Genomic DNA, 23,148 nt, shown 5'->3' with positions numbered 1-23,148 from the left:
TCGATGACATAAATGAGTCAAACTATTGACGAGTGACATAGATGAGTCATTTCCGATAGTTCGATGGCATAGTTGAGCCTTTTCCGTACTTTTTATGTAGTTTTCAAATATTTAAATTTTATTATAACTTACTCAAGTTAATTCCTATCGGAATAAAGAAAGAAATTTCATTAATCCCGAAATCACTCAACCCTCATATAAATTGGGATGGATTTTTTTTCAAAAGTATTCACGGGGAAACTTGCAACTTAGCGTCTACAGTGGTTCAATAATTCAACTAGCAGCTATTAGTAACTTGAATCGCTAAGTCTAAGTTACCCAAATCTTGATTTAGTTGTATCTCAGTACTCCTCGCTGCAAACAAAAAAATATGAATCTTCCCTGGTATACTCTTCTAATTCCTCTGCTTGTTTTCATTTTCTTCCTTCATCAGTGGTTCTTTACTACCTCAAACGTCCAAAAAAAGTTACCACCATCCCCAAGAAAGCTTCCAATTATAAGAAATTTGCATCAACTTGGGACACATCCTCACCGTTCTCTCCATAAGCTTTCAGAAAAACATGGTCCAGTCATGCTACTTCACTTGGGAAGTAAGCCAATGCTCATTGCTTCCTCTGTTGAGGCTGCTCGTGATATCATGAAAACTCATGATCTCGTCTGGGCAAGCAGACCTAAATCCAGCATCATTGATAGACTCTGTTATCGCTCCAAGGACGTGGCCTTTAGTCCATTTGGTGAATATTGGAGGCAAGTTAGAAGTATTATGGTGCTTAACCTTCTCAGCAGTAAAAGAGTTCAATCTTTTCGTGGTGTCAGAGAAGATGAAACAACGAATATGATTGCAAAAATCAGGCAAGGTTGTGATTCTTCGAGTTCAATAATATATTTGGGAGATCATTTATGTGCTCTCACTAGTAACATAATTAGCCGAGTAGCCTTAGGGAGGACATATAATGAAAGGGAAAGTGGAATAGATGCAAAAGCCATCCTAGCAGAATTTGTTGAACTTGTAGGTTGTTTTAACGTTGGGGATTATATTCCGTGGCTTAAATGGATCAATAAAATCACTGGTTTGGACACCAAACACATTTTTAGAGAGTGTGATTGAAGAACACATTATTAGGAACAAGAAAAGAAAAATCCGCACAGGTGAACCTAAAGACTTCGTGGACATTTTGCTAGAAATTCAAAATGGAAAGGAAACTGGCTTTCCTCTTCAAAGGGATTCATTGAAAGCTATCCTCTTGGTAAGAATCTCATTTTTTCTTCGCATTAGTTAATCCCACATAACAATATATCACCCTTATTGATCTATTTCAGAAGTTTAAGCTTAGTGAATGCAGATACTATTACTCCCTCCATTTCATAATAACTGGTATTTTTAACTTGGTTACACCCCTTAAGAAAATGACTCACTCCTAGAAAGTAAGATGTATTTTTACTAACTTACCTTTAATCAAACACCTTAAAAAAGAATTATGTTCTGTAATGGTTTTTTTGGTTAAGTAAAACTCTATATTCAAGTAAGGGTAAAATTGGAAGAAAGAAATCAATATATTCTTAATTTTGTGAAACACCACTTATTTTGAAACAAAATGAAAGGGTAAAAACACCACTTATTATGAAACGGAGGGAGTATTATTAATTTTCTTGTATGAACATGTCGCAAATGTATACTATTTTAAATTTTATTTCGCGAAGTAAAATGATGGTGGTGAGACTACACACCAACAGTGTTTTTATGCGTATAGCCTCCATGGTCAGTGGCTATAATTCACATGTTGGAAAGCATGTGGAAGTAAGTGGAGCTTAAAAACTCAGTTTGTCATTTGATTTTGTGTTCATTTCCTATCATAGGATTCGTTTGCTGCTGGCACGGATACAACATATACAACTCTAGATTGGACAATGGCAGAGCTTTTGAGGCAGCCAAGAACCATGGAAACATTACAGAATGAAGTGCGACTATTAGCTCAAGGAAAATCGGAGATAACAGAGGATGATCTAAAAAATATGCAGTATCTGAAAGCAGCAATCAAGGAAAGCCTCAGGCTTCATCCAGCAATTCCACTACTACTTCCTCGAGAATCAATGGAAGACGTGAAATTGCTAGGCTATTATCACATTCCTGCCCAAACTCAAGCCATTGTTAATGCTTGGGCTATCGGAAGAGACCCGTTATTGTAGGGAAATCCAGAGGAGTATCGGCCAGAGAGATTCTTAAATAGTGATATTCATGATGTCAAAGGACTAAACTGTGAGTTCATTCCCTTCGAAGCTGGTAGAAGGGGCTGCCCAGGAAGTAGTTTTGCTATTGCAGTAATTGAGCTAGCAGTAGCGAAGCTTGTGCATAAGTTTAATTTTGCATTACCAGAAGGGTTAAAACCGGAGGATATGGATATGACTGAAAGCACCGGCATAACAACTCGTAGGAAATCACCTTTGCTAGTTGTGGCCACTCCATGTACTTGAGAGTTTATTACTCCATTTCTTACGATCTAGATCGCTGATCTTATTCACCAATATTATCAATGAAGCATAGTACCCAGCATGGCTAGTAGTTAGTAATAATTTCACTATATGTAACAAGTTTATTGGTCGACTCCCTTTTTGGGTGTTAGTCTGTTTCAATTTATGTGAACGTTTTCGGAGTACGAGAGTCAAACTTTATAATCTTGACCGTAAGTTTTGACATAGATTTTTCAAGTTTGTAAAAATAAAATTTATATGTTTAGAAACTACATAAAAAGTATTATAAGTCATGATAATTTATAATTCAAATAACTTAGAAAAAATATAAGAAAAATGGGGTCAAAGAATCAATGTAGACTTCACATAAATTGAAACAGAGGGAATATGGGAATATGTTTTATGTTCTTTTATGCAATATTTCTTATTCTAACGTGCTCTTCGGATAATATTAATTTGTTAAAAAATTGAAGCTATTCTACACAGTAAGGGACCATAGCCCAAAGGATTTTTTTTTTTTTTTTTTTTTTTTATGGTTGTTGCTATTTATAACAAACTATCTTGCCAATAATTAATTATCCATCTAAGCTTTTCCACATTTAGTTGGTATATATTTGATACCAAAAGAAGGGGAAAAAGAGACGCCTAGTATTTTGAAGGAATTTTTTTCTTTCTCAAAGGTAAATATTGGGCATGTTGTGTGTTTTCTGAATTGGTTAGGTATAATATCTGGTGCAGCTAAGTATTTACCATTATATATTACATGTTTCAAAGGCTTGGGCCTTGATGAATTGGTAAGGACTGGTTCTTGAGGGATTTCTTCATCCAACTGAGCCCTCTTCCTTTTTCAATAAATTGAAGTTGAAATACATCATCCCTATTTTACCCTCTGTTGTATGATTTAATAAATAATGACTAGGTAAAGGGTCAAATCGCAAAAGATAGAATAATATGTAAATCAAAGAATTGTATGCATTAAGGGTGCAAAATGCAAAGAACCCAAGTCTATTATCATTGTCTTCTCTAGTTAAATATATCAATAACTTATCAATGTACAACTAAAAGTATCATTAATAGTACTATAAACTCACGCTTTCAATTTATAAATAATATTTTTTTCAAGAAAGAGGTTGACACCACGATATGTATATTTTCCTCCCCAAAAGATCTTTTCTTTAGTATACTTTAAAGCTCTAAGAGAATCAGGAAATGAATAATTTGTTTTGATTATATAAAGAAGAAAAGTGGTCGACATCACTAATTTCTTCAAGAAAATTGTCGCTATCACTATATAAGTTTTTGAAGAGAGTGGTCGATATCACTATCTGTATTTTTTTTTCCACACAAAAGAACTTTTCTTTAGGTATTTTGAAGCTCTGAAAGAACCAAAAAATGTGTGATTTGCTTGATTATGATCACGAACCATAATATAATGACAAAACAGACATAATCCTTAGAACTCTTGCCATGTTAAAATAGATCTACCGAACTTACAACTATATTAATTATTTTAAACAAAAAAGTATTCACGGGGAAAGCTTGCAAGTTAGCGTCTACAGTGGATCAATAATTCAACTTGTAGTTATATATTAGTAACTTGAATTCCCAAGTCTAAGTACTCAAATCTTGATTTCATTGTATCTCAATACTCCTTGCTACAACAAAAAAAATGGATCTCCCCTGGTATTCTCTTCTAATTCCTCTGCTTGTTTTCATTTTCTTCCTTCATCAGTGCTTCTTTACTGCCTCAAACGTCCAAAAAAAGTTACCACCTTCCCCAAGAAAGCTTCCAATTATAGGAAATTTGCATCAACTTGGGTCACATCCTCACCGTTCTCTCCATAAACTATCTGAAAAATATGGTCCAGTCATGCTACTTCACTTAGGCAGTAAGCCAGTCATTGTTGCTTCCTCTGTCGATGCTGCTCGTGATATCATGAAAACTCACGATCTCGTCTGGGCAAGCAGACCTAAATCCAGCATCGTTGATAGACTCTTTTATCGCTCCAAGGACGTGGCCTTTAGTCCCTTTGGTGAATATTGGAGGCAAGTTAGAAGTATTACTGTGCTTCACCTTCTCAGTAATAAAAGAGTTCAATCTTTTCGTGATGTCAGAGAAGAAGAAATATCGAACGTAATTGCAAAAATCAGGCAAGAGTGTGATTCTTTGAGTTCAGTGATAGATTTGAGCGTTAGTTTATATTCTCTGACTAATAACATAATTAGCAGAGTGTCCTTAGGGAGGAAATATAATGAAGGGGAAAGTGGAATAGATGCTAAGACCATCCTAGAAAAACTAGTTGAACTTATAGGTTCTTTTAACGTCGGGGATTATGTTCCATGGCTTGAATGGGTCAATAAAATCACTGGTTTAGACACCAAAGTGGAGAAAGTAGCTAAAGAGTTGGATGCATTCTTGGAGAGTGTGATTGAAGAACACATTATCAGGAACAAGAAAAGAGAATACCGTCCGGGTAAAGCTAAAGACTTTGTGGACGTTTTGCTAGAAATTCAAAATGGAAAGGAAACCGGGTTTCCTCTTCAAAGGGATTCATTAAAAGCTATCCTCTTGGTAAGAATCTCGTATTTCCTAGGCATTGTTTAACGTTTTAAAAGAAAGTTGAAACTCAGATGGAATTTGTCTAGAACCAGAGGTGTTAGTTCTTGACTGTCCTATAATATCATAGAGGGTTAGAATAAGGGAGACACTTACTCTATCTATAGTTTATGCATTGGAGGGGGTCAATTTAGAGGCGGATTCAGGATTTAAATTCTATAGGTTTAACCTTTTAAGATTTTTAGCATTGAACCCGTTTTATTTTTGAAGTTATGATTCCATGTCTACTATTTATTGTAATTTTAATAAATATTTACTCATAAATTTATATTTCGCGTCGAAAGTTATGGGTTCAATTGAACCCATACCTAAAATGTTACATCCGCCCCTGGGTGATCAATTGATTTTGTAGCCCTTTACAAATTTGTAAAGAGGTATTCAAATGGTAAAGGGCTATGTTCTACCATTTCCTCTCAGGACTGTTGACCCTTAAGCCCTAAGAACATTACATGCACGTGGAAGTAAATGGAGCTAAAAAATGTTGTCTACCATTTGATGTCATGTTCATTTTCTATCATAGGATTCGTTTGCTGCTGGCACGGATTCAACATATACAACTCTAGGTTGGACAATGACAGAGCTTTTAAGGCATCCAAAAGCCATGGAAACATTACAAAATGAAGTGAGGGGATTAGTCCAAGGGAAAGAAGAGATAAAAGAGGATGACTTGGGAAATATGCAATATCTGAGAGCTGTTATCAAAGAGACCCTCAGGATTCATCCACCCAATGCACTACTACTTCGTCGAGAATCAATGGAAGACGTGAAATTATTAGGCTATTATCACATACCTGCTAGAACTCAAGCCATTATTAATGCTTGGGCGATCGGAAGAGACCCGTTATTGTGGGAAAATCCAGAGGAATATCGACCAGAGAGATTCTTAAATAGTGATATTGATGTCAAAGGACTAAACTTTGAGTTCATTCCCTTCGGAGCTGGCAGAAGGGGCTGCCCAGGAAGTACTTTTGCTATCGCTGTAATTGAGCTAGCATTAGCAAGGCTTGTGCATGAGTTTAATTTTGCATTACCAGAAGGGATAAAGCCGGAGGATTTGGATATGACTGAAAGCACTGGCATCACTATTCACAGGAAATCACCTTTACTAGTAGTGGCCACTCCATGCTCTAGTTAGGAGTTTATTTTTCTCCATTTCTTACTATCTAGACCACTGATCTTGTTCACCAATATTTATTATCAATAAAACATACTGTACTAGTTCCCACCGTTGCTAGTAATAATTTCACCATATGTCACAAGTTTATTGGTTGACTCCCTTTTTGGGTGTTAGTACATCTGTTTTATGTTCTTTTATGGAATATTTCTTGTCCTAACATGCTCCGGGATAACATTTTTGTGTCAAAGAAAATTCAAGTTATTCTACACGTAATTGGTATTTTTTTTTTTTTTTACTATTTAATAATTAACCATCTTTCCATTCGATATTTCACTAATCAACTGAATTATTGGGGCGTGCCGTTTGTTTTTTTGAGCAGTATTATATACCATACGTTTCAAAGGTTTGGGCCCTGAATTGGTACGAAGTGGTTCTTGATGGATTTCTTCATCCAACTCAGGAACCCCCCTCCTTTTTTCAATGAACTAGATGGCGTACGCCCGTGCTGCGCACATGTCCAACACTTTGGATTATAATGTATCTATGTGTATGTAGTTATGTTTGAATAGTGATAATATATATATATATATATATATATATATATATATTTTTTTTTTTTTTATATTGCTAATAAACATACATAAGTTTGCACTGTTTTTATGCATATATATATACTATGTTCAAAACACGATAAATATAACATTGTAGTTTGTACTCCGTATCCAAAACTTTATTATATTAGTGTTTGCTACGAATACAAAGTTTGCAAAAATTTATAAATACTTTTTAAAAGAGAAGACTTGTTTAAAAAGAAGGTAAAATTACTCAAATGACTACCTTATGGCAGTTTCCTATCATTTATAGCTATCCTTTTAAATATTACCATTTGTAGTTAAGTTTTCCCAAATTAAGGTATTTTTTTAGATGTATTTGATGCGCGTAAATTCATAGAAACACAGTAAAAAAGAAAACATATCCCTTGATTTTAGGCAATAACGGTGGGATCATTTAATTAGTTATTAATTGGTATTTTTTATCATACTCTTCCACAAAATCAGATTTTAGATTTCTTTTCCATGACCGTTTTCTATTCCTTCATCCAATCTTCAACATTCAAACGTAAAAAATCAAAAATTCAAAATTTGAAAACATTCAACAGCCAATGTATTTGAAATTTTCAATATTGATTTCGTTTTTTTATTTACCCATGTATTTGATAGCATAACTAATGTATTTGAAGTTTCCAATCAAACTCCATGTATTTTATATTAAATATCATGTATTTGTGTGAGTAATAATGTATTTAGTGGTAATGTATTTGAAGTTTTCAATATTGATTTCATTTTTTATTTACCCATGTATTTGCTAGCATAACTAATGTATTTAAAGTTTCCAATCAAACCCCATGTATTTTATATTAAATCTCATGTATTTGTGTGAGTAACAATTTGCATCACCCATGTATTTGATGAGACTAATTTGAACAATATATATATATATATATATATATATATATATATATATATATATATATATATATATATATATATATAAACTTACCATGTATACTCCGTGTATTTGAAACTAGATGAACTCACGGAATTAATTTGAAAAAAATACACAAATATATAGAAAAACTTACAAAAATACACCACCAACCACAACAATTGGTAGTTATATCATAGAATATACACAAATACATATATTTTTCATCTTCTCAAACCACAAAAAACTTTTCTCTCCCTTTCTCTGTGTGCCCATTATAACCACCACCATGACTACTGAGAAAAAACAATCACTTTCACCAAGTTGATTTTGTGGAAGAATAATAACACAAATAGCGAAAATTTCATGAAATAAAGGAGATGGGATAAGATCATGAAAGAGCCTCCACTTTGACCACATATGCTTTGAATCGAAATAACCGTACCGAAAATACCGTTTTTGATTGCAATATCCCAAAATGAAAAATCGAATTTGGAAGGGTTGAAGAGAGTAAGAAGACGACTATTTCTTACAAAAGATTGATTCTTCCCTTTTAAAAAGGTAAGAATTTATGAAAAGGGAGAGAGAATGGTAATGTATATTAAGTGATTAATATTGTTACCATTAAAAGGGGACATGAGATTAGGGTGCTAATTTTTAGGTGTATTTGTGAAATGGTAATCAAACTTTCCGTGTAGCTATAATAGTTAAATTAGAAAAGTATTTAGTTATTATTAGTAATTAAAATAAAAGATAGTTATTACCACTAATTATGTATTAGAAGTAGCTATAAGGCGTAAAAATTCCTAAAAAGAAACTATTTTCCTCTCTTTGAGACAAAACAATACCAATATTTAAGCATCAGTTGATACTTTGATTTTTAATTCGATTAATTTAAAGGTGTAAAATATTCTATTGTTAATGTATGTAGAATGGACCTAAACAATACTTATTATTTTTTATCAAATTTTGACTTGGATAATTCTAATTCAAATTATTAAGTTAATTTTACATGTTTTAAAACGAAACAAAGTAAAAATTTGATTTTCTATTTAAACGAAGAATTACTATTTTTTTAATTTTTGGTGAATATTCATGGTTTAGCTCATTTTACTTATCATGTTGTCTTTCGCACCTTTTTTAAGGAAACGTTAATTAGAATTATAATTTGACTAATTTACCTTATTTATTATTTGATATCCATTTAGTATTATTTTTTCTTTTACGACATTAATCTCTTTTCACATTTATTAGAGTAAGAATAAAAATAAAAAAGTAATTAAATTCTATCTTATTTTAAAATATAAATATTTTAAGTATATTTATTTTAGTAAACATAACAAATAAATGACATGGCGAAATAACAAATACAATAGTTAAATATCTAGATTAGATATCAGGCTAATATAAAAAAGAAAGGAAATTGTATGGTTTGACTACTTAACCTTTTGAAGAAAAGCAATAATATGAGGTCCACATTTTTTAATGTACAATAATTTCATTTCCTCCCACTAATGGGTTGATACGCATGTGGCAATGAATCCACTATTATTGACTTAATGGGGATACTTTGAAAATTATATGAATATTGTTTGATTTTTTAATATGGGGTGCACGGTTTTTTTTTTTTTTTTGATATTGCTTTTTTTTAATATGGGGTCCATTTTTTTTTTTTTGATATTGCTTGATTTTTTTAATGTGGGGTCCACTTTTTTTTTTTAAATGAGTTTGGAGGTGGTGGGACTTACTTTTAAATATCTAGATTAGATCTTGACTAATATAAAAAAAGAAAGGAAATTGTATGGTTTGAGCTGCTCTTTAGATCCCTTTGAAGCGATAACATGGAGATCACGTTTTTGTTGTGCGATAATTTATTTCTTTCACTAATGGGTTGATATGCATGTGGCAATAAATCCACTATTATTGACTTAACGGAGATACTTTGGGAATTACATGAATATTGTTTGATTTTTTAATATGGGGTGCATGTTTTTTTTTTTACATGAGTTTGGAGGTTGTGGGGTCTTTTCTTTTTTTTTTTGGTTGTACATGAGTTGGAGGACGGACGATGATCCCCCTCCAAACTCATGTTTATATAATAGTATAAATTTAAATAAAATAAATCATCCCCATTTTACCCCCACAAAATGAACTCTTTTATGGTTTCATAAATGAATGACTAGTAGTCTGTTTGGCCAAGCTTCTAAAAACAGCTTATTTTAAAAAGTACTTTTGGCTAAAAATAGTTTGTGTTTGGCCAATTAATTTAAAAAGTACTTTGGAGCATCAATTAATGTTTGGCCAAACTTTTAAAAGTCATTTGCGATTTTTCAAAAGCATTTTCAAAAAATACTTTTGGGCAAATCGCTATTTTTTGAAATTTTTCGAAAGCTAACTTGCTACTCTTCAAAAGACTTATTTTTATCCTAAAACAGCCACAAACATCACTTTTTTTTTAAAAATAAGCACTTATTGAAAAAATAAGTAATTTTGGGGGAAAAATAAGTTTCACAAACAAGCTACAAGTAAGAAGTTAAATCGCAAAACATGGAAATCAAATGAGTAACTGTATAGACATTATCATTGTCCTCTGCAGTTAAATATATCAGCAACTTATCAATGTACAGCTAAAAGCACCATTGTTGGTTCAATAAACTCATGCTTTTCAATTTCTTAACTAATAATTTCTTCAAGAAAGAGGTCGACACCACTATATGTTTCTTTTCCTCACCAAAAGATTTTTTCTTTAGGTATACTCTGAAGCTATGAGAGAATCAAAATGAATAATTTGTTTTGATCATATAAAGAAGAAAGTGGTCGCCGTCAGGCGTCAGCCCATCACTATATAATTTCTTCAAGAAAGTGGTCCTTATCACTATATGTATTTCTATTTCATGCAAAGGATCTTTTCTTAGGTATTTTGAAGCTCTGAAAGAATGAAGAAATTAGTGATTTGTTTGATTATGATCACAAAAGATAATATAATGACAAAACAGACATAATCACGAAACATAATATAATGGGGAAAAACTTGCAAGTTGGCGTCTACAGTGGATGTGGATCAATAAATGGTCAACTAGTAACTATTACTAACTTGAAGCCTCAAGTCTAGTACCCAAATCTTGATTTCGTTGTATCTCAATACTCCTCGCTACAGCAAACAAATGGATCTTCCCTGCTATTCTTTTCTGATTCCTCTGTCTGTTTTCACTTTCTTCCTTTATCAATGGTTCTTTACCACTTCAGACATCAAAAAGAAGTTACCACCATCCCCATGAAAGCTTCCAATCATAGGAAATTTGCATCAACTTGGATCACATCCTCACCGTTCTCTCCATAAACTATCTGAAACATATGGTCCTGTCATGATGCTTCATTTGGGAAGTAAGCCAGTGCTTGTTGCTTCCTCTGCCGAAGCTGCTCGTGATATCATGAAAACCGACGATCTCGTCTGGTCAAACAGACCCAAAACTAGAATGGCTGATAAACTACTTTATGGCTCCAGGGACGTGACATTTAGTCCTTATGGTGAATACTGGAGGCAAATTAAAAGTGTCACCATGCTTCACCTTTTTAACAACAAAAGAGTCCAATCTTTTCGTGATGTGAGAGAAGAAGAAACGTCAAACATGATTGAAAAAATCAGGCAAGGATGTGATTCGTCGAGTTCAGTGACAGATTTGAGAGATTTATTCAGTTCTCTGACAAATAACATAATTAGCAGAGTGGCATTAGGGAGGAAATATGATGAAGGGAATAAAAGTGGCATGACTGCTAAGGAAACCATAGAAAAACTTCTTGAACTTTTAGGTGCTTTTAACATTGGGGATTATATTCCACTGCTTGAATGGGTCAATAGAATAACTGGTCTAGACACCAAAGTGGAGAAAGTGGCTAAACAGCTGGATACATTTTTGGAGAGTGTGTTTGAAGAACACGAGATTAGGAACAAGAAAAGAGAATACCGGGCAGGTGAAGCTAAAGACTTCCTAGACGTTTTGCTGGAAATTCAGGAGGGAAAGGAAACTAGATTTCCTCTTCAAAGGGATTCATTGAAAGCTCTCCTCTTGGTAAGCATCGTGCTTCCACATATCTTGCAAAATAATAAATAGATATTCTACTTTGAAATTAATTTTCTAGGAAAAAAGCGATGGTGATGTGACTACATCGACCCCCCTCCCCCCCCCCCACACACACACCCATCCTACGCATTAGTAGCAATAATTCAAATGTCGTCGGAAAGCTTGTGCATGTAAAAGTGGAGCTTGGCTTGTTCTTTTTCTGAATATTATTATTTGTGTTCTTTTTAATACATAGGGTTCATTTGCTGCCGGTACATATACAGCATATACAGCTCTAGAGTGGACAATGACAGAGCTTTTGAGGCATCCAAGAGCCATGGAAACATTACAAAATGAAGTGAGAGGATTAGTCCAAGGGAAAGCGGAGATAACAGAGGATGACTTGGGAAATATGCAGTATTTGAAAGCAGTGATCAAGGAGAGTTTTAGGCTTCATCCACTGATTCCACTACTAATTCCGCGAGAATCAACTGAAGATGTAAAATTGCTAGACTATCACATACCTGCTAAAACTCAAGTCATTATTAATGCGTGGGCAATCGGAAGAGACCAGTTGTCATGGGAAAAGCCAGAGGAATTCCGACCAGAAAGATTCTTGAATAGTGATATTGATGTCAAAGGACTAAACTTTGAGTTGATTCCCTTCGGAGCTGGCAGAAGGGGATGCCCAGGAATTACTTTTGCTATAATGGTGAATGAGCTAGCATTAGCAAGGGTTGTCCACAAGTTCAATTTTGCACTGCCAAAGGGGTAAGAGAGGAGGAGTTTGATATGATTGAAAGCATTGGCATCGCTGTTCGTAGGAAATCACCTTTGCTAGCAATTGCCACTCCATGTTCTAATTAGGAGTTTCTTTCTCCATTACATTTCTTACTGTCTAGAACACTGATTTTGTTCACCCATATAAGTCCTGCATGGTTCCCAGCATTGCTTGCAGCTAATAACTTCACAATCTGTAATAAGTGTGCTGGTCAACTCCCTCCCTTAGGGGTGTGTGTGGATTTGTTTTATTAATTGACTTAATAGCTCAAAACTCTCCCAACTTATTCACATTTTGTCAATTTAATGCTTATGGGGTGTTGCTGTTATACCCCTGAACTATAACATTTGCTATCAAAAATACCCCCTGCAGTGTCGAGTGGCCTTACTCTTTTTTTTTTTTGGGCCGGGGGGGGGGGGGGTGATATCATAGATATTCGTGGAGCATGATGCCAAAGAAATAACTCCAAAAGTAATTAGTTTTCTCATTACAAAAGGCAGTAATTAACCAAGAAGAAAAGGAAAAAAGGAAAATGTAGTGACCTTACATCATATGAAACAAATTGTGTGGTTGAAGTTCAATTGGTTATCTTTCTTATCATGCAATAATGCATAAAATTGGGGTCGATCTTCTCCTTTAGATTGTGTGGTGAAGATTTTCTGAATATACGCGAACAACAAGATGAGCTTCAGCAATTTCTAAAAATGACGTTTGTTTTCAAGTTGGCATGCAAGAGATATTTCTCTCCAAATATCTTAATTAGACACCAATATAATTCTCAATTTCTTGTCAATACTCATTGCTAAAACAAACATGGAGCTTCCCTGCTATTCCCTTCTAATTCCTCTGTTTGTCTTCATTTTGTTCCTTCATAAATTGAACTTTATTACTTTACCTCCATCTCCAAAAAGCTTCCAATCATAGGAAATCTGCTTCAACTTGGGTCGCATCCTCGCCCTTCTCACCATAAACTATCACAAAAATATGGTCCATCATATACTTCATCAAATACGAAAATGATAAAACCGAAAATCGAAAAACCGAACCGAACCGAATCGAAACTTCAACAAATCGAACCGAACCGAACTAGTTTGGTTGGGTGTTTGGTGTCCATGGTCAAAAACCGAAACCGAAATAGCCGAACCGAAAAACCGAAAAACCGAACGCGCACCGAAGTTTAATACATTACCAAAAAAAAAAAATTAAAATAGTCGCCATTAAGTTTAAAAAAAAAACCTAATTGTAATAGTCTCTTTTGCATTGTATCCCTAATTTTAAAACTTCAAATGGAGAAAATCAAATATCCTTAACAAAGAAAAGTAACTACAATGTCTCTTTAGGATTACTATATGTCCTTTTTATGGTGTTTAATTATTCACTACAGTATGTATATAACACCTAAGAATCTATATCATGATTATAGTTTTACATTCTGTGTATCCATTTGTTTGATTTTGATTTCAATTTATCAATTTTACGTTTTATTGCTTTTGAGAATATGAATTAGCCAATGGAATCGCTTTATAATATTATATCAAAAAACCGAATTGAAAAAAACCAAACCGAACCGACACTTTAAAATCAAACCGAAAGAACCGAACTGAAATAGTTTGGTTCGTGTGTGTGTCCACCTCCAAAAAACCGAACTTCGAAATAATGCCAAACAAAGTTTGATAAAACCGAACCAAAAAACCGAACGCTCACCCCTAACTTGGGCAATAAGCCACTGCTCATTGCTTCCTCTGTTGAAGTTGCTAGTGATATCATGAAAACTCACGATCTCGTCTGGTCAAGTAGACCTAAGTCTAGCATCGCTGATTCCTTTATGGATCCAAGGACGTGGTCGTTAGTCCCTGTGGTGAAAACTGGAGGCAAGTTAGAAGCATTACTGCGCTTTAACTTCTTAGCAATAAAAGAGTTCAATCTTTTTGTGATATCAGAAAAGAAGAAACATCGAACATGATTGGAAAAATCAGGCAAGAGTGTGATTCTTCGACTTGGTGATAAATTTAAGAGATCTTTTTAATACTATGACTAATAACATAATTAGCAGAGTACCCTTAGGACGGAAATATAACAAAGGGGAAAGAGGAATCAATGCTAAGGCCACCAAAGATGGATCTTGGAAACTTTTTACTGAGCAAAAGTTACTGAATCCATGTTTCTTTTTGTTTACCCCGAATTTAGGTAACCAATTGAATTTGTAAGTGAAGTATAGGATATGTCGACGAACTTTAATCTATTTTGGGTTTATAGGAAATAATTATAGATTTGCGTGTTATAGCATATGTGTGTGAACATATGCGTAAGTGATTCGAATCAAGATACAAATGTTTATGATTAAGCCAACTATATTGGAAGAATAAGCATAAAAGCCACTGATCCGGACCAAAGGTGAGAGAGCTTCAATATATAATTTCTATTACAATGTTCTTGATCTTGGAAAAGCTAACTCTTAAAAGTAGGGAAATGTCTCCTATTTATAGTTTTGCCTTATGGTCCTTGCCTACAACATAAAGCCTTTTTCAGAATAAAGTAAACCCTAAAAGGATAAGGTTGGGCCGTACGGTCGTCGGTACAATGTGACAGAACGATGTTAACGCGTGGTGATTTTATAACTGATTAACCGGACTAACGGCCACAATCAACTCGGTCATCGAAACCGGACCGAAATTTTGTGATGCGGAGTTTGGTCCGGTGATACGGACAAACAAATTCGCTTCACTTTCTCTCGAGTCAACCGAAGCCGCGCAATATCACCGTTCTAAGGGAAGACTCGGTGATCATCTTTGTCTCTTCTTATCTCCGGTCCCGGCCTCACGGTCTCGCTTTATATCGTTTTTTTTTACCGTATACACTTTTCTTTTTCTTTTTTAAATGAGGGAGGGGATTACATTGTGGGGAATCGGGTGTTTACACCAAATCAATGCAATTTACCATGGTTAAGTGATTTAATCAAGTGAATATATACATTAATTAATCATGATTAAGTGATAGTTGTATATATTCGAACATATGTTATACATTCATTTGTTTGGTGTAAACACCCGGTGCAAATATATTTTTACCCTTATATATATACCAACAAACATTAAGTCATGAAATTTTTATTATTCCTTGCCTTGATGTGGGAAAAATTATCATTTTTTAAATGGGGGAAATCTTATTATTCCTTATTACTTTTCTCGTTAGCTGACAACTCAAATATAATACAGAACCTTAATTTAATTTGTAACATAAATTGTGCATGTAAAGTGTTAAGTGGTGTAGAATAATCCCCGAGTGAATAGTATAGGTGTTTTTCAACTCGGGGAAAGTTTCGTATGGATGTTTCACTTAGAAAGTCACTCAACTTAATTTTCTAACTAGAGAGTCGCTCAACTATTGGTATTTTACCTTCAAAGTCACTCAATCTATTCAAGTGATTTTTTAATTACACATTGTTGATTTTTAATTAAAGATTGTAAGAAATAACATATACTCATATATTGACCAAAACCTTTTAGTTTACCATTATTCCTTCCTAATTTCTCTCGCATCTTATCTTGGTCCACCAGAAAAATTTGATCTAAACCATGCTGCCTTAAGTCTTATTTAGTTCAGTTTTTTTTTTTTTTTTGGACAGATGAGACCTTGGTACCTGTTAATCCATTCGTCCTTCTTATACAACCTCTTCCTAAGCTTATTCTTTATCATTTCCAATAAAGTTATAATTGCTTTGTTTCTTGCATCAAATATGTACCTACAAATTAAAATATAAAGAGCATAATGAGGGGAAAAAACGCAGAGAAAGAGTCTTGGACACGAGAGAAATTAGGAGGGAATAAATAAAAGGTCTTCGTCAATATATATTATCGGGTCAAGTGGACTGGTCAATAAAATGGTTAAAATGGATATTTGCTTATTTCTTACAATTTTGACTTTAAATAAAATTAGCAAAATATAATTAAAAAATCACTTAAATAAGTTGAGTGACTTTGTAGGTGAAACATGAATGGTTAAGTGACTTTCTGGTTAGAAAATAAAGTTGAGTGACTTTCTGAGTGAAACACACATAGTTGAGTGACTTTCTGGTTAAAAAATAAAGTTGAGTGACTTTCTGATTGAAACACGCATAATTGAGTGACTTCTGGTTAGAAAACAAAGTTGAGTGACTTTCTGAGTGAAACACGCATAGTTGAGTGACTTTCTGAGTGAAACACGCATAGTTGAGTGATTTTCTGGTTAGAAAACAAAGTTAAGTGACTTTCTGATTGAAACACGCATAGTTGGGTGACTTTTTGGTTAAAAAACAAAGTTAAATGACTTTCTGAGTGAAGCCCATAGTTAAGTGACCATCTGATATATTATCTCTAGAAAAATGTCGTGCGTTTTAATTTGTCTATTCTTTTTTTTTTTCCCTCACAACTTGATTTGTCCATTTCTATCAATATGAGCAAAACTGATGAGAGATGCAGTCGCCATTTTATCATCTTAAATAAACAAATACAAGTAGCTGGAATTGATCAAGTGTCGGCCCTAATTAATAATTGATTTGAACATGGAAGTCTGTCTTGGTGGCTCTTATATTAGTTTCAACTTTTTTTTTTTCCCAAAAAGAAGAAGATATAACTGTGTTACCTATGAAATAGCAAACGTCGTTAAATCTGTAAGAGTTAACAGTGGAATAATACCTTTTTTTGGTTCTATTATTAGACTTGCTTTCACTCTCGGTAACCCACCTTTATATGATAAATTTTACTTACCACCTAATATTTACATCAAATCAACGAATGTATGATACATACTACTTTTTTCACTAAGATATACTACTAGTAGTTTTTTTCCCCACTCGGTGTCCAATTGTCGCGTTGGGGCCTGACCAAATTCGGATTCGCATAAAAAATTTCACATTAAGGGTAAAATACTCCGTATCAAAGATGACTTCATACCCACGGCTCAAAATTGGGTCGTCTGGTTACGAATGAGGGAGTACTTACCCCTCTCACCACAATCTTTCGTAGTACGAGTAAATCATATAGTCAATTATACGTATTTTCACCTTAATTTCTAACTTAACCATGGTCAATTAATATGATTTGGTGTAAATCAAGTTGGGCTAAAAGATTCAAAGATACTCTTAACATGATGTGATATTATCCGCTTTGGGCCAAGCCCGCACGGTTTTCCCCAAAAGGTCTTACATCATTAAGAGTATCCAACTCCTTATAAGTAGTTCATTTTTCTTTCCAGCTACCACTGTGGTACTTTGTTTGCACACCTAACAATCTCTCCCTCGAACTAAGTTCCACGTGGCTCATTATCATACCACGGGTCAAATATTCAACATATCTGTGTGCCACCCACACTGTCAGAGTATTTACGGTCACCGAAGCCCAAAGGCTGTGAATGTGTCTTCAAAGTTATGGGTAAAAGTCATAAACCGGCCCATAGACGGCCAAAGGCACTAAGCCAGGCCCCACGTCACATTCCGCCATCTTCATACCCGTCCCGCCAAACTATTAGCTCTGATACCACTTTGTTAGGAAGAAACAAGCAATAACCAAATTGCACGACGAGGTAACGTGCCCGAAAGAAATACCCAAGTCGAAACTTTCCACACTATTTGAACCAAGAGAAAACAATAAACACTAGCACAAATGGAAATCCGGGCAGCAGCTGTACCAACAATAAAATAGCAAAGCAAGCAAAAATAAATCGAATGGAAAAGACACCAAATTTATGTTGTAAAACCCCTTCAAGGTGAAGAGGAAACATCCACGGGACCTCCGGCCCACAAAAGCTCCACTAAAACCAATAAGAGTTACAACAATGTTCTCCAAATGGCTACAACAACAAATCCAAGCACGGAGCAACAATACATAAAAGATAGCACCAAAACTAGTGAAGAAAGGAGAGAAATCACCCCCAAAAATGAGCTACTGTTCATACTCGAAAACTAGAGCTACATACCACAAAATCCGATCTTCACCGTTGAAATCGAAGAACCAGATGTTGAGAACCCCCAATTCAAATTTCAGCACGATCCAACGGTTAATGAATAGGGAAACGCAATTTAAAGCGGACTACTGTAGCAGAAAATTTCTGGACGAAAATCTGCTTTCTCTCTCACGTTTTTCTCTCTATATGGCTGCTATGAATTCACTCTTATGTTCCTAAAATAAGACCTAAATTGATCGTATATATAGAGGAAATTTTGGGCAAAATTAGCCTGGTCCAAATTGGATTGGATTTTATTAATCCAATTCCACATAGGAAGGGAAACCCAAAAACCTAACAATTCTCCCCCTCCAGACTATGTGGAGGAAACCGCCATCCCGGCGATCAAGCAACACTCTTCAAACTTCCCTCTTGGCAAAGCTTTAGTCAACATATCCGAACCATTATCATCGGTGTGAATCTTCTCAAGTTCAAGCAACTTAGAATCCAACACATCTCTAATCCAATGGTATCTCACATCAATATGTTTCGACCTACCATGAAATGTAGAGTTCTTGCCAAGATGAATAACACTTTGATCTTGTCGCAATAAAGCACATACCTCTCTTGAGCAAAGCCAAGTTCCTCCATGCCAAATCCCTTCATCCAGAGCAACTCTTTACAAGCTTCAAAGAATAAGCTCTACTTTAGTAGATAGAGCAACACATTTTTGCAACCTAGATTGCCAAGACACAGCTCCCCCTGCATAAGTAATCAAGTAGCCCGAAGTAGACTTACAAGTATCAACATCACCGACTATATCTGAATCAGTGTAACCACAAAGAATAGGCTTTCATGTCCCAAAACACAAATTCAAATTAGAAGTGCCACAAAGATATCTCATAATCCACTTCACAGCATTCCAATGCTCTCTTCCCGGATTAGAAAGAAAACGACTGATAACACCAACGGCATGAGCAATATCAGGTCTTGTACAAATCATCTCATACATCAGACTGCCAACTGCTGAAGCATAAGGAACTTTCTTCATATCTTCTTTCTCACCATCACTGGAAGGACGCTGCTTCGTGCTCAATTGGAAGTGCATAGCTAAAGGTGTTTTGACAACCTTAGCTTTATCCATGTTGAACCTGGGAAGTACTTTCTGATTGTACTTCTCTTGTGATAACCACCACTTCTTAGCCTTTATGTCACGAACAATCTGCATGCCAAGAATCTGCCTTACTGGTCCCAAGTCTTTCATAGCAAAAGACTTATTCAACTCTTGCTTCAACTTCTGAATTCTACAAGCATTCTGACTAACAACAAGCATGTCATCAACATAAAGCAATAGAATGATAAAGTCACCATTAGAGAATTTTGGCACAAAAACACAATGATCTGAAGAAGTCTTCTTGAAGCCCTGTTGACTCATAAAAGAACCAAACTTCTTATACCACTGCCTGGGAGCTTGTTTCAAACCATACAAGCTCTTCTTCAATTTGCAAACATAATTCTCTTTACCCTTGACTTCAAAACCTTCTGGCTGCTCCATATAAATTTCTTCATCTAAGACACCACGGAGAAAAGCAGTTTTAACATCCATTTGCTCAACCTCTAAATCTAGACTTGCGCCCAAGCCTAGAACAACCGAATGGATGACATCTTCACAATTGAGAGAAAAGATTTCATCAAAATCGATGCAGCAGTATTAAGAAGCCAAAGTCCCGTATTTCTTCATCAAACTTGACACCCATTCCGGACAATTCGATCAAGGACACCCAAAAATCATTGATATGATCGAAATAGGATTTGTCCTCTTTGTATCTAATATTCATCAATTGTTTCGGTTGGAACAACTTATTATTTCCAGTCTTCGAAGCATAAAGTGTCTCGAGCTTTTCCCACAAACTTTTAGCATTTGTCTCATTCACAGTATGATTCGAACATTATCTTCGACCCATTGCCTAATATAGCCACAAACCTGTAAGTACTCAAATTTCCACTCTTCATCTTCAATAGACTCGGGTTTCTTAGAAGCAAACACAGGTAAATGCAATTTTTTGACAAATAGAAGATCTTTCATCTTGCTTTTCCAAATATGGTAATTACTGCTATTTAAACAAACCATCTTGCTCATATTTGCCTCCATCATTCAAATAGACGATCAACACAACCAAATACAACCACATGCTCTGATACCACTTGTTAGGCTAAAAGGTCCAAAGATACTCTTAACATGATGACATTATCCGCTTTGGGCCAAGCCCGCACGGTTTTTCCCAAAATGCCTCACATCATTAAGAGTATCCAACTCCTTATAAGTAGCTCATTTTTCTTTCCAGCTACCAATGTGGTACTTTGTTCGCACACCCAACATAAACATGGATACAAATAAATTTTTACCACTTTACTCTATTAAATTATGATCCTTTAACCACTTGCGTCCAGTCTGCGCCATGAGTATATATTTTAAAGTAACATTACTAGATTTTCTTTCAAGTTGCCAGGACTTTACTACAAAGGAGAGACTGATAGGGAGAGAACCCTTCCGAGGCGGCAGGACCAAAATTTCCTTGAAAAGCAATTCTGGAAGTAGTGAAGTAGGAATAAAAAAAAAAAAAAATAGAAAGCTAAATGGAGATAGTAGGCTTAAATTAAGCAAAACATGAGGTCAAAGTTTCATATAAGTTCAATTTGTGAATACTGATACCTTTTTCATTAAAGTACTGATACAACGAACTAAGGACTAACTTTCAGGCAAAGGACGTTTAACAAGAAACAAACGAACAAAAGAACGAACATTAATGAAGTTTACAAAAATCAAAAGCTTGGAGTTGCAACGACAAGTAAGGGTAATTTTCGTCTGACCGTAATTCCAAGGGCTTCATCCACATCCAAATCTTCAGGTTTTGCTCCATTTGGTAACGAGAATTCAAAATGAAACAACATCCTTGCCAATGCCAGCTCATTCACAACCTTAGCAAATGTAATTCCAGGACAACCTCTTCTACCAGCACCAAATGGAATTAATCCGAAATGTAACCCTTTGTAATCGACAGAACTATCCAAAAACCTTTCTGGTTGAAACTCCTCTGGATTTTCCCATATGGCTGGATCTCTTGATATAGCCCATGGACAAACAAGGACTTGAGTTCCCGCGGCTACGTCGTAGCCCAACACATTGGTGTTCTTTATTGCTTCCCTAGGAAGCAATGGCACCGGAGAATGAAGTCGGAGACTCTCTTTGATCACTGCTCTTAAATAAGGCATGTGTTCCAAGTCATCCTCTATTACGTCTGATTTCCCTTGAGTTACTAGCCTCACCTCTTCTCTTAATTTTCGTAATGTCTTTGGATTTCTGATCAGCTCATTCATTGTCCATTCTAAAAGAGTGGACGTTGTATCAGTTCCTGCAGAAAACATATCGATGATAATAGCTTTAATTGAATCCATCTCAACCTTAAAACCCGACTTGTTTTCTTTCTGAACTTGGAGCAATATATCCACAAAATCCCCACCTTCATCGTTATCCTCTGTTTTCTTCTTCTTGTGTTCCTCAATCACACCTTCCAAGAATGCACTAAACTCTGCAGCTACTTTTTCCACTTTGGCATTTAAACCGTTGAACCTATTCACCCATGCAAGCCACGGCATGTAATCTCCGATATTAAAAACACCCAACAATTCCACAAGCTCAATCACCAATGTCTTGAACTTTTTACCTTCTTCCCCATCACAATACTTCCTTCCTAACGCCACCCTACAAAGCACGTCGTTCGTCATGCTCACAAACAGCTCCGTTAAATCAACAACTTGTGAATTATCAATTGAGTCCCTAATCTTTTGGAGAAGAAGAGAAGTCTCTTCTTCCCTGATTTTACTAAACGATTGGACTCTTTTGTTGTTCAAAAGCTGAAGCATGCAAACACTTCTAGCGTTCCTCCAGTACTCTCCATATGGGGTAAAGGCCACGTCCTTTGGACCAAAGAAAAGCTTGCTGGGAATGCTAGACTTGGGCTTGTTAGCAAAGCTCATATCTTGGGTTTTCATGATCTCGGAAGCTGCTTCGGCTGAGGAAGCGATGAGCACAGGTGTGCTGCCAAACTGAAGCATCATCATTGGGCCATGTTCGTTCGTTAGTTTTTGGAGAGAACGATGTGGTCGTAAGCCCAGTTGGTGAAAGTTTCCGATGAATGGAAGCTTTGGTGGAGATGGAGGAAGATTTTTCTTTGATTTTTTGGATGAAAGCTGGAAAAGTGATATTAGAACAAACGACAAGAAAAATAAGAAAGAAAATACTGCAAATGAGGAAATCATTTTCTTTCCGATCGTAATTAGGTTTATCCTTTGCTAGAGATAGAAGAGATAATTGGTTAAATCTGCATGGTTGAGGAGTGGAATTATTCTGCTTTTATAGAAGAGATCATCAAGCTAGATGAAATACTATAAGCATGTGATGCAGCCGATTAAGGACAAACAAGGCGATTATTTTGACTTAAACCCGATATATTTTATATGTGATCGATTCTAGTATGGTACATATTTCTTCATCATAATTTAGTGATATATATTCTCACACTAATTTTAATTCCTAAGGTTTAATTACTTTATGTGATGTAAATACCGGACAACATTTTTCCATATTTATGTGATTGTAAGTTTGAAACTGATAAAAATTTAGAAGCACTAAGAGTTT

The 23,148-nt window shown here is 35.1% G+C and overlaps 3 protein-coding genes and 1 pseudogene across 3 annotated transcripts; 3 read left to right on the top strand and 1 right to left on the bottom strand.

Annotated features, from left to right (window-relative positions):
- Positions 1-370: 370 nt before the first annotated feature.
- Positions 371-2,655, top strand: LOC132058204 (cytochrome P450 71A4-like; annotated as a pseudogene).
- Positions 2,656-4,138: 1,483 nt separating this feature from the next.
- Positions 4,139-6,743, top strand: LOC132058203 (cytochrome P450 71A4-like). Its single transcript, XM_059450753.1, has 2 exons — positions 4,139-5,041; positions 5,607-6,743. Exons 1-2 carry the CDS (start codon positions 4,139-4,141, stop codon positions 6,219-6,221), a joined length of 1,518 nt encoding a protein of 505 aa, XP_059306736.1. The 3' UTR covers positions 6,222-6,743.
- A 3,975-nt stretch (positions 6,744-10,718) lies between these two features.
- Positions 10,719-12,811, top strand: LOC132058202 (cytochrome P450 71A4-like). The gene is made up of 2 exons (XM_059450752.1): positions 10,719-11,758; positions 12,006-12,811. Exons 1-2 carry the CDS (start codon positions 11,054-11,056, stop codon positions 12,522-12,524), a joined length of 1,224 nt encoding a protein of 407 aa, XP_059306735.1. The 5' UTR covers positions 10,719-11,053; the 3' UTR covers positions 12,525-12,811.
- Positions 12,812-21,106: 8,295 nt separating this feature from the next.
- On the bottom strand, positions 21,107-22,856 carry LOC132056018 (cytochrome P450 71A2-like). Its single transcript, XM_059448059.1, has one exon. The coding sequence runs from the start codon at positions 22,767-22,769 to the stop codon at positions 21,273-21,275; it is 1,497 nt and encodes a 498-aa protein (XP_059304042.1). The 5' UTR covers positions 22,770-22,856; the 3' UTR covers positions 21,107-21,272.
- Between the last annotated feature and the right edge of the window lie 292 nt (positions 22,857-23,148).

This window comes from Lycium ferocissimum, chromosome 5 (assembly GCF_029784015.1).
Source record: "Lycium ferocissimum isolate CSIRO_LF1 chromosome 5, AGI_CSIRO_Lferr_CH_V1, whole genome shotgun sequence".
Classification (NCBI taxonomy): domain Eukaryota; kingdom Viridiplantae; phylum Streptophyta; class Magnoliopsida; order Solanales; family Solanaceae; genus Lycium; species Lycium ferocissimum.
This window is presented reverse-complemented; position numbering and strand designations above follow the sequence as displayed.